The sequence below is a fragment of the Anabas testudineus genome, chromosome 4, assembly GCF_900324465.2.
Source record: "Anabas testudineus chromosome 4, fAnaTes1.2, whole genome shotgun sequence".
NCBI classification, from domain to species: Eukaryota; Metazoa; Chordata; class Actinopteri; order Anabantiformes; family Anabantidae; genus Anabas; species Anabas testudineus.
The window spans coordinates 18,168,558-18,180,607 of NC_046613.1; the positions used below are offsets into that span (position 1 = coordinate 18,168,558).

General features: G+C 39.8%; 1 protein-coding gene across 6 annotated transcripts; it reads left to right on the top strand.

Moving 5' to 3' along the window:
- Positions 1-1,089: 1,089 nt before the first annotated feature.
- Positions 1,090-11,172, top strand: lhx9 (LIM homeobox 9). 6 transcript variants are annotated; one of them, XM_026344501.1, is made up of 5 exons: positions 1,090-1,723; positions 2,570-2,823; positions 3,698-4,056; positions 7,160-7,362; positions 10,568-11,172. In XM_026344501.1, the coding sequence occupies exons 1-5, from the start codon at positions 1,544-1,546 to the stop codon at positions 10,622-10,624; spliced, it is 1,053 nt and encodes a 350-aa protein (XP_026200286.1). In that variant the 5' UTR covers positions 1,090-1,543; the 3' UTR covers positions 10,625-11,172. The 6 variants fall into 6 exon arrangements, with proteins under 6 accessions (XP_026200286.1, XP_026200294.1, XP_026200273.1 ...); XM_026344509.1 differs by having other exon boundaries at positions 2,621-2,823; XM_026344488.1 differs by lacking the exon at positions 10,568-11,172 and adding an exon at positions 7,989-10,075.
- The last annotated feature ends 878 nt before the right edge of the window (positions 11,173-12,050 follow it).

Here is a 12,050-nt window from a genome sequence, read left to right on the forward strand (position 1 = left end):
TTTTTAAAGCACATCAGTGTCAGTGTCGACCACTAACTGGAGGTTGTATTTGATCTCTTCTCGAGCTCCACATCACTGACAAATAAAATGAAATCAATTGTTCTCCAGGTTAACAAGGTTTTGGCCTAAATCAAGAGACAGAGGAACGATAAGGTTCGTGTTAATGGAATAATTATTACTTTAAATGAGCGTTTAATGGAGAGAAATTAGACTTTGCGCACAACAGAGCGTCTGTATTTATGGAACAGCGGAGTTTGATTGGTCGCCTAATTAAATTAAGATTATAATCTACAGAACAGCAAAAATAATAATACACACACACAAAAAAAAATCGGGAAGTAATGTGTGCCACGTGATAGGATAGATTTTATTTTTAACCAAAATCTCATTCATTAAAAAAAAAAATCCCATTCTTTTAAAACGTTTAATGTAATCTATCCCCGCCCTCTAGCCTATCACTGATCACTGCCCCGCCCCAGACAATACATTTATATCACACACACACACACACACACACACACACACGCTGCTGTGTTATTTTTGGGATAACCAAACACCTGATTTAAAAACTCAATTAATTTGTATAATAATAGAATTTCATGATAAGTACCAGGAGCCTTAAATAGCACCTCAAATAAAACTGGTTTATTTATATTTCTTACTTTCTAAAAACTCTCAAAATAATTTTATTTCAATTTATACGCAAATAATTGGAGAGAATCGTTAGAGAAATCAGCTGTTTACACCTCAGTTCTTTAAGCCCACTTCATTTGACGCTGCCGACTGCTCTCCTTTAATAAAAGTAATGAAAATGTCAGTACCATAAAGAAGTGTCCTACCCGGAGCCAGAATCGGGAGTTTTTGAGGGGGAGAGTGACAGCTCTTTGTTGGTGAATAGAAATCAGCGGCGATGGAGAGAAAGACAGAGAGAGACAGACTCAGAGTGAGAGAGAGAGGGAGAGAGAGAGGGAGAGAGGGAGAGAGGGAGAGGGGAACTCCTCCTACCAAATTATTCAGACTGGGCAGGCTTTGCTCTCTTCACAAATAGGACACGGTTCTCAAATCCAGGCAGTCCCAACCTGACCTCCAAGCACCAAGGAACCCCTGACTGGGAAACCGGGAGAGAGAAATCAACCAAAAAAGAAACAAGAAAAACTTTGTGTCATTATTTTTGGCAAGTGTTCACACTGTAGCCCCCCTCCCCTCCTCCCTCCCCACCACCACCACCACTTCCACACCGGTTTGTCGCATCATTTGGACTATATATTTTTTCTGGAGGAGAGACATTCACGGACAGAAGGAAAAAGCTGTTGCAGCAGCAGCAGCAGCAGCAGCAGCAGCAGCAGCACCGCCACCACCACTCCTCCTGTCCCACCCATGTTGTAGTTTCTTCGTTTTTTCTTTTCTTCCAGTTGCCTTTGCACTCTGCCGAGGAGGTGATCTGAACCTGGGGGTTGTGTTGTTGTTCTCTGTGCCTCTCTCAGAGCCTCAGAGCCCGTTTGGATGCGCTGAGAGCGTGGGGCGCAGCGCTGCGGTACAGTATATGGAAGTTGTGGGCTGCAAGACAGAGGCAAGCAGTTGCACGTTGCGTCCAGGACCGGGAGCCATGCTTTTCCACGGGATCTCCGGGGATCACATCCAAGGGATCATGGAGGAGATGGAGAGAAGGTCGAAAACGGATTCGCGCCTGGCGAAGGGCATGCAGCTCAACGGGAGAGAGTCGGTAAGAGCCTGTGTTTGAATTCATGTTAGAAGTGGTTTTTAACAACGACTGTGGCGCCGTTAACGTGCACGGAAATGTGCAGTTGTTCTGGGGTAAGCAGGAGGCTGACGAGGAGGATTCCAGCTACTTATTTGTGTTAAACTAAAAAATATATATTTTTAGTGAACAGCTTTACGCAAAAAACTGTTTTTCTCCTGAGCAGTTTGCGTCATGTGCACAGTTTAAATTTCCTTTTATTTGACCAACTGCTCAGGAAACAATTAGAACTAAAAACAAACTGCCTGCAACTTTACATGTAGTGCTGTCGAAATATATTTGAAAACACACATTGTTGGTGTGAAATAAAACGTAACAGAAAAATAACATGAAGTTTATATTTACAAATTACAATTTGTAATTTAGACATACAGATAGAAAAACGTGGCAAACTTTATGATATATTATTAGAATTATAATAATTATTATTGGCATTATTTCAATAAATTGGGGCAAATCTATAATAATCTGTATTTTAAATAAATTGTAAATATATTTTTGTTCCCAAAACAGTTTAAAATAAATTCGTGTTTGCTTTGATTTTATTGATTGGGTGAAAATTAAAGATTAAATTAATGAAACCAGTACAAATATATTTTTATTCTCTTGTTTGAACAAAGTGTTTCATAGATAGTGTTTAATGCTTCACTGGGGCCTGTGAGAGCACAAAGCCTGCGTTTCTTTAAAAGACAATTTAAAGGGCTCTTCAAAAGACTTCACCGAGGCAGATTCATTAAAAGTTTAATTTCATGACCAGACAGTTGGTAATGTGTGTGCATGATGTATGTTGTATATGATTTCCCCCCTCAGCTTCTTGAAGAAAGTAGTTTCCATGAGGTTTCTCCTCTCTCTCTGACCCAGACCATGCCTTCTATGAGCCCGGAGAAGCCTGCTCTGTGTGCCGGCTGTGGCGGCAAGATTTCGGATAGATACTACCTCCTGGCCGTGGACAAACAGTGGCACCTGCGGTGTCTCAAATGCTGTGAATGTAAACTAGCGCTGGAGTCGGAGCTAACGTGTTTTGCCAAGGATGGGAGTATCTACTGCAAGGAGGATTACTACAGGTAAGAAAAATCCAGGTTCATCATTTTAACGCTGAGGCTAAAATCTAGTCTCCATTACGCACACACTCATGCGGGTACACCCACTCACCCATGGACACAGTGGTCCAATTATGCAAATGTAATAATAAAAAAAAAATGCATTTTTTAATTTTAAATGAATAAGCAGTTAGCTGTGATTCAACAGGCTGGAAATAGGAGGAAGCTCGTTGGTTGGACTGAGCACAATCACAGCAGACTCTCAAGTTATAAAGTGAAACAGTATAAAATAGTTTCCACAGCTCTATTCACTTGAGATGTGAGTCAACATCTAAGACACAACTGAGCAGAGGCCTGACCCACTGTACGTTTAGTTGGTTTTCATCTAAAAGTAACAGATCTAATTGGCTCACATGTTATTGGACTGACTGAAATCTATCATGGTCCCAGTTCAGCCTGTCTCGTCACTCTAATAGCACAGTTCAACCTTTAGCATACCTGCAGCCTTTTGGGTTTAATGTTAAATATGCTGCCAAGGGGTCAGCAGGAGTAGGTTGTTTATCACTGCAGCTGCTTAACACTGACTTATTTTTTTTTACCTGTCTGAGACAAATAAATATCCGCAGGCCCCACATTGAACACACTGCTGCAGTGTGAAACACAGTGTGGCCTGTCCGACAGTCGTCCCTCAGTTGCAGCCAGATGTGTGCTCACAATGTAAACTCGGTGTAGTGGTTTGTTAGCAGATGATGTGCAGGGACATGCACGGCTGAGACATATGTGCACAACGCCTAGTTAATCAGCTTCTAGACCGTGCGTGACGGTGCAGCTTCGGCTTCTCGGTCTCCAGCACGCCCGTCGTCGTTTGTCTTGAGTCTTGACGATTTGTCTGTTCCAGAAGGTTCTCCGTGCAGAGGTGCGCACGCTGCCACCTCGGGATATCGGCCTCGGAGATGGTGATGAGAGCGCGCGACTCCGTGTACCACCTGAGCTGCTTCACGTGCACCACTTGCAACAAGACGCTGACAACCGGAGACCACTTCGGCATGAAGGACAGCCTGGTGTACTGCCGGCTCCACTTCGAGACGCTGGTGCAGGGGCCAGACTACCACCCTCAGCTCAACTTCGCGGAGCTGGCAGCGAAGGGCGGCGGCCTCAGCCTCCCGTACTTCAACGGCACCGGCACGGCACAGAAGGGAAGGCCGCGCAAGAGGAAGAGCCCGGCCATGGGGATAGATATACCCAGCTACAACACAGGTGAGACAGCGTGCTGCTAGAGCCTCACGGTAATCCAGGAACATACTGATCATATGCATAGTAGAAAAGAATTTAAAATGCCCAAATCCTTCATGTTGGTGCAGCTATTTCCCCCAAATACTGTGCACAGAGGCCCAACAGGGGGACACAGTAAAACCTGCAGCCAAAACCCAGAGAGCATTTAATTTAACTGTACTCAGCTTTATGAAATTAGAGTGAAATTCTTCATCACACCGAAAGGCCCCATGTGGACCTTCGACCCCAGTGGTTTATACTTTTTGTCTGGTCGTATTCGTTTAATTTTATTTTTCTAAATATCTCAGCAGAAATGATTGAAGTCAAATAAAGAAACAAACAAATAATATTATTATTTGTTATTTTTAAACATCTAAAAATCGGCTTAATTTTTTCTTTTACGCATTAAACCCTCGCGTTTTTAATCCAGACGGTTCCTCGGTTCCCGGCTGTTGCCAGTAATACGTCTAAAATTAATAAAGTGTCCTGTAGGCTATGCAAATGCTGAACGTCTGCAGCCGTGGGCTAATTGATCTGCGGGTTTCTGTCCACGCGTCTTCTGCGCACCGTTCCCGTGCTTTAAACTCCGGCGTGTGTTGCACGAAGAATGATCGAAACTTGACCTCGCCATCAACCTGATCATCGACTTTTACAATTAAAACCAATTTAGGTCAAAGAAAACGTGAGGAATGGATGTGCTGCATGTAAATATAGTTTATTACATATAGTAGTGTGGAAATCTCAGCGCCAAGTAAACGTCCCGTCCCTGTTTTGATTGGGGTTGACTTTTCTTGGAAGAAGAAAAACAGTCATCGGGGTGGACATAAGCTACTGTTAAATTCAGGGTTCATCTCACTTCTTGTATTGAGTCGCTGAATGTTAGAACCAGACCCCCCCTCCCCCCTGCAGCGTCCCCATTTTGTTGTCCCTTTCTGCGAATTAGTGCGCGGTTGAGAAAGTTTGTCATTGTGCGCCAAGTTTCCTCTGTTCCCGGTGAATAGGGAGGAATAAGGGTAATCTGCGCGTTAATTGTTCTCCGTTAATTAAAGGTGACGTTGGAATCTGTGGCCTCCTGCGCGCCGGTCAGCACAGTTCTCAGGGACGCAGCAGCGCGGTGCACAGGGGCCGCGCACAGGGGCCTGCTGCAGGGACAGAGCCGGGACAGAGCAGGGACAGAGCTTTGGTTTTCTATTCGTAAACACAATTCCGAGAGATTATGCAAATCCTAAAAGTTCTCATGGCCGCCTCGCTGGGAAAACAATCAGTTTAGTTCAGAAAGTTCTTCTTTAGTAGGACAACATGTCTGCATCGACAAAGCGTTAAAACACAACCCAACTAGAACAGGTAAAAAAAAAACAAAAGAAAATCCCATAGTAATGGAGAAAGACGTCAAATACAGGGAGGTGACGTCCCAGTGAGCTTATTATCAAGCACCACAGACACAGTAAAAGTCCCACTGGGAATATTATCGATGGGTGTGTTTAAATAAAATGCAAAACAATGTTTTCTAATAATAAAAAAAAAGATAGATTGGATAAATGTTAAAAATAATTCATTAATTAAATAATGAATTACTTTAGAGCACCTTTAAACTAAAACAAAAAATCATCCATTAGTTAAAAAATAACAATTCAGTAGGTGAATAACTGGGTGATTTTGTATTTTCTCCCTTTCCAAACTGTTGTTCTTTTGCCTTTGTTGTGCTATAAAATCACCAACACTCCCATTATATCTTCAATTACAGCCTCACAACTGTTCGGGTTAATACAACATTCTCCAGATCAGGAGGCTCATATTCATGACAAATAGGAAGCGGTTTTGTTTGAGGTTTTGTTTCTGCTTTAGCGAGCACATTCATGTTTGTGTTCACCAGGGAAAGGTGTGGGTCTACTGAGTATTCCGCACCACTCTGGAAAGTTTGGTCTTGTTTGGATATAGAGACCCCTAGTGGGTAATAGCTAGTGAAACACAATCCAGTGAAGGCTGGAACAGAAGAACATAGATGTCAAAGATTGTCATGTTAATGGTGCGTAGAACTGTTAAAAGAGACAGTCAGCTAACAAAAAACATAATTCTCACCTTAATACAATGACACATACTTAAATATATATCATATAACTGTGTTTCAGAGCTGAACCTTCTTTATTTCAAGTGGATTTATAATTTCACCCAGTAATTAATGTAGAAAAAGAAAAGTTGCACTGTGTTATATTTATGAAACGTTAGATATTTCTTTGCTATTTTATCAGCTACAGAGAAAATCAGTGGTCTGCATTTTGGTTACGAGACAAATCAGTGCAACCTACTATGTAATGTAGAAATCCTGTTATTTGTTGGCTGATGTTCTTCTGCATCTGGATTTAAATAAAAGATGGGATCCAGCTGAATTCTGGGTAACAATCTAAATAAAAAGTCAGTCCTTACTCTTATTTTTACTGTATGATTTGGTTGAAAACCGTCTGTTAGAGGACAAAAGAATTTCATCTGTCTCAAAAATATAGGAATATTTAACTAGTTCATTTAGAACAATAATATAGTACTGAAATAATAGGTTAAGATTTCTGTTTCTGAGTACACAGCACAGTTTCACCGTCTTTAAGTCTTTTACACACTAAGCTATTGACAAATGAGGCCCATCCGGTCTATTAGTCTCTGCAAACACAAGCAGAAATGATTTAATCCACTCCCAGAGTCCAGTTAAAATACATCACTTTGCTTCGTTTTAAGCTATAATCGCTGTTTATTTTGAAAATACAGTAATCAGACCTTCCAGTGTGGCCTTTACGTGTCATTTAAATTCTGGTGGGTCGGTCGGCTTGTTCATTGTCGCTGATTCACATATTCTAACAACATAATGTATAAAAGTTTAGTTATTTACCACAATCACATAATAACACAGTAAATACAGTTATGTTAAAACAGTCAAGAAATGGTCACTAGTGGGACTAACTAGTGACTGAAGCGGTTTCTTTATATTGGTCGTCTAGTAGTTTTGAAATTTGGTAACTATATAAAAAACTATAAAAATTTGCCAGCTGTGTTTTTCCGACACTGAACCACCTCTGCCTTTTGCTCTCCGCCCTCTCAGGCTGTAACGAGAACGACGCCGATCACTTGGACCGAGACCAGCAGGCCTACCCTCCAACACAGAAGACCAAACGCATGCGGACCTCGTTCAAACACCATCAGCTGCGGACAATGAAATCCTACTTTGCCATCAACCACAACCCAGATGCCAAGGACTTAAAGCAGCTGGCCCAGAAAACAGGGCTCACTAAGAGAGTTCTACAGGTAAGCGGAGAGTCATTCTTCTTACTGATCCCATCACCCCATAAATGTGTCTGCACCCCATCCTCCTCCACGTCTCTCTCATTTCACACCAGAATGATCATTGAACTCATCTTTTTTGTTTTTGTTGGTTTGGTTGGTCCATTTAGTCATTAGATGTATATCCAGGGGTATTTTCTGGTCATTCTTAAATGCTATTCTTTGAGAGAGAGAAGAAAAAAGTAGATAAGCACTGAAACGTAAGTGTAAAACTCTAGCTGATTTAGTAATAACGGGAGTGCACATGACCTTTTTTATATCTTTGGAACAGACAAGGTGTAATTCAAGATTCAGATAAAAATTTAAAAACAATAGGATTATTTTATTTTCTCTTTTTTGCTGTTAAAATCCACATTCTTGTATTCAGTGTTCAGGAGTTAACTGGTTCATTGTTATTTGCCCCTTAAGCTCAAACTATGTATGCAAATTTCCAGATAAAGCTTCTTATCTTCCATATATAAGGCAGGGACAACTTGATACAGTAATGGCTGTGATAACTTGACATGTAAACGACTGTACAAATGATTCTTTTTAAAAAATAATCGTACTTAAACACAAAAAGTAAAAGCCACATTGGGATTGGTTTGCAGGTTTGGTTCCAAAACGCAAGAGCCAAATTCAGAAGGAACGTTTTGCGACAGGAGAATGGAGGTGTTGATAAGGCTGATGGCACCTCACTCCCTCCACCCTCGTCCGACAGTGGGGCCCTGACCCCCCCCTCCAGCGCGGCCACACTAACAGACCTGACAAACCCCTCTATCACTGTAGTGACCTCCGTCACCTCTAGTTTGGACAGCCATGATTCGGGGAGCCCTTCACAAACTACCTTGACAAACCTTTTCTAACAAGCTATCTCTAGCAGACTGATTTTTTTTTTATTTTATCTGATTTTTATTTGTTTGTTTTATTTTTATTTTTATTTGATTTTATTTCCTCAATTTACATTTTATTTTTTTAAGTGACACCTTTAAATCGACCAGAGACAGCTCCTTGGAACAGAAAGTGCTGTACTGTGTACACAAACAGGAACAACAAGAGCAAGAACAGCAGCGACCACATTAAAACACAAGGAAATCATTTTAATGTGTAGCATTTGAAACAACATGGCAGCCGTGTTGACTTACAGTATACAGAGATTCTGGACTGGACATTTTGAAGGCATTAGAAAATTGTCATGGATCCCACAGTTTATTGGAAAAATAGCTGAACTTCAAGATTGTCTGGAAAAAAATAGTTTCACTTGATTTGACTTTATTTGTACATTTGCATTGAATTATGATCAAATGAGCCCTTCTTAATTTATGGTTAATTGGTAAAGTTTCAAAATAATATGAACGTTTTGCCCCCAGAAACCTGTATATGTATGCACTGTGTTCGCACTATCCAATTTAACAATTTCTTTTTTTCTGTTTTGGAATAATTCACAAAATAAACTTGTAGAATGTTCTGTATATGGGTAACTCCACAAAACAGGCTTTAATTATTTCCGAACGTTTGTTGGGATATCTCACAGAGCTACATGTAAAACGTCTAAATTATAGGCGCCTGGCTATTGCAGCTTATATAACAGGTAGACACAGAAACCACATGCATCTTTTGTTTGGATTCACACCTCTACTGTGAAAAAGAGACAAAAGCAAATCCCACGAGCTGTACAGTACAGTAGGAACTGTTCATCATGTAATGCAGTCACACTGATAGGAATGGTTTGATAATTAGAAAACAGCAAAAGAAATCTGGATTGGAGAGCAGTTTATGGGCACTGTTGTAATCGACTGTTTCATGACAGAGCACTTTTCTGGATTTGTTGGCCTCGTAGATTAACCGCAGTGAAATGGATAAATCCTGTTAAACATATCCATAGATCCACAGCTAAACTCAATTGCACAGTGACAATATACTGCCCAATGAAAAGTGCATTATTGTTTTTATCATGTTGCTCAGGGTAACGCCGTGATTATAAAAAGGGAAAAAGGAGCAGGGGGTGAGAAATAAAGTGGTTGCGACGCTGCAGACTAGATTTGTAGAGCTGACGTGAACATTCAAATGACCTCAGATAGGTGGAGTCGTAAGAGGCAGCCAGTGGGAAATCATTGTCCATGTGTTCTCCTTTTTGGCCATATTTATACTTTCTTTAATAACACTTGCCACTGAATAGACCAAAAACATGTTTCTTCTGGCTGAAAGATAGAGAGCGAGGAAAGAGGAGAGAGAAGGAAAGAGCAAATCTTCAATGGAGTTGATACATTTCATTGTGAGCGTCACAATTTGTTCTATTGTAGAACAAAGTGGTACCCTAGATCTACTTAATGAAGTAGACGCCTAACTCAGTTCTACTATGTGCCTTACGCTATAACTTGGGAGAAAGTATGTGAAATTCAGGATATATGTGTTCTTTGTTAACTGATTCACATCCTTTCGACGCCTCACTAGTTTTGTACCGTTTTGCATCTTATTTCCGAAGATCTTTTTATGGTGTATCCTGTTAAAAAGGGGGCAGCGATGTCATAGAAAGCATTTGTGCACTCTTTCAGATATAGTTGGGTAATCCAAGAACCTTATATATTGATCTTCGTGTTAATAGTTGAGTACAGTAAGTGTTCTATCAAGATTGTCCATGTTTCCCTGTTTCTTGATAAAGATGGTGTATAGAAACTATTTCCCCTTAAATATTTATGGACCAAACGGTTGTTATATATCTTATTAAATTTGTGTGAATAAAAATAATTTGCTTTAAATGGGTTTTATTTTTCATTACACTTGCCATTTTTTTGTGTTCCTTCTTGAATACGATTTTCGTTTCTCACATCAACAAACGAGAAAGCATTCAGTTATTAACAACCAGTTAAACGTTCTCATTTTTGCTTCCATTTTTAATTTCTATTTCCTATTTTATGATGTTTATGGTTTTTAACGTAATGCCCCATGGATTTGCATCTAAACCCTGCAGTCAAAAATATGAATTTGCTTTTTAATGCATGAACATGGCTTTAAAATTTCAATCAAAGGAATGCTGCAAAGCATATATTGATATATATCTATATACATATATAGTATATATTTATGCATAACATATTGGTAAATCTAAAATGAACTAAGAGTAATTGCAGACCCAATAAAGCCAGGTTGCTCTGTAGTTAATATATTCTTACTCTATCATTTCTTTCAGGGAGAACAAATCTTGGGGCATTACAGCCATACATCCCGACGTTTGAAAATTCCCTAAAGTATTAACAGAAGGGGAAAACTTTGATGGGAATTCCTCACCATTGAAGACAAAGACATTATTAGGATAAGCTGATAGCATATTACAAACAAATAAACAACCAACATAAAACCTGTTTCAGTTGCAAATGTACAACAGATGATGTTTTTTTTCAAAAACAAAGTTTGTCCTGAATATTTGAATCCATCAACGGAGGAGACCCCACAATGTGTGATATTATATGATATCAATATGAAAACAAAAAAATCTGTATTGGAATGGTAAATGCTCAAAATGGTAATAAAATGTATTGTAACATAGTAAAAGAAGCTCGAAGGAAGGCACAGGATGTGATTAAAAGACGGTCGACTTGACAGCAATGTGAAACAGAGATAGTATGGATGTTAATGGTATGAACACACTCTTACACACACACACACACACACACACACACACATATTACACACAACCTATCTCCCACTGCCTTGCTCCAATGTAAGCATAATATATACATTCACACAATCCCTTTTCTCCACTGTAAAGCGTTACACACACACACACACACACACACACACACACACACACACACACACACACACACACACGCTGCTGCCCCCGTGCACCCCACCCGAGAATCAGCTTACTAAATAGAAGTTTTCTTTTGTCACAAATGTCATTTCGTAAACACATGGCCTCCTTGAAACTCGGCAGCAGGATGCCCATCAAATATGATGAGTGTATGAAGAGGACTGCAGAGCTGGAGCTTTGCCATCTGGCTGTACCGAGGAAGGGAAGTGAAAAAACAAAAAAACAAAGCCGATAAAGAAGAGATTCTCATTTTGCATGCGCCTCATCATCTTGTTAACATTTTACTTCGGATGTATGTTATTTCCTTTGATGCTCTGTATGATTCATTGTCAGCTGCAAATAAAGCAAATGAAAATGATGTCCCTGATGCCCATATAGTTCCTCAAAGTGGAAAAGAAACAACAACAAATGTTATTGTGACGATGTGGATGGTACAGCTTCAGGTTTATTTGTTCTTGACATTCAGCTTACTGCAGAGGGTTAAACATTTTTGGTGTCTTACCTTGTTAGTGTGGATATTTGTAGAAACAGTATATCTTTAGAGCACGTCATAACATTCCTAAACACTTGGTTTCCACACCTGAGATTTACATTCCTATAGACTGTATCACATCTGGTATTGGTTTTACTATTTATAGTCCACAATAACTCTTTTCAGCCAAACTCAAATATATTCTAGTATAGTTACACATTAAAAACAACCAAGCAAGATTTTATTGAGCGGCTTCGTTTGAACTTTATCAGACACAGATAATTATTGGAGAATGTTGCACACAAACTGTTACACATAGGCAAGAAAACAGTTTCTTCATAGTTGTTTGGCAGTGTACTGTCTCGTTACTTAGTATGAATGCTGGGT

Coding starts and splice junctions, on each gene's coding strand:
- lhx9 (XM_026344488.1), top strand. CDS start 1,544: ATGGAAGTTGTGGGCTGCAAGACAGAGGCAAGCAGTTGCACGTTGCGT. Junction 1,724..2,569: donor AGCTCAACGGGAGAGAGTCG/GTAAGAGCCTGT, acceptor TTCCCCCCTCAG/CTTCTTGAAGAAAGTAGTTT. Junction 4,057..7,159: donor TATACCCAGCTACAACACAG/GTGAGACAGCGT, acceptor CCGCCCTCTCAG/GCTGTAACGAGAACGACGCC.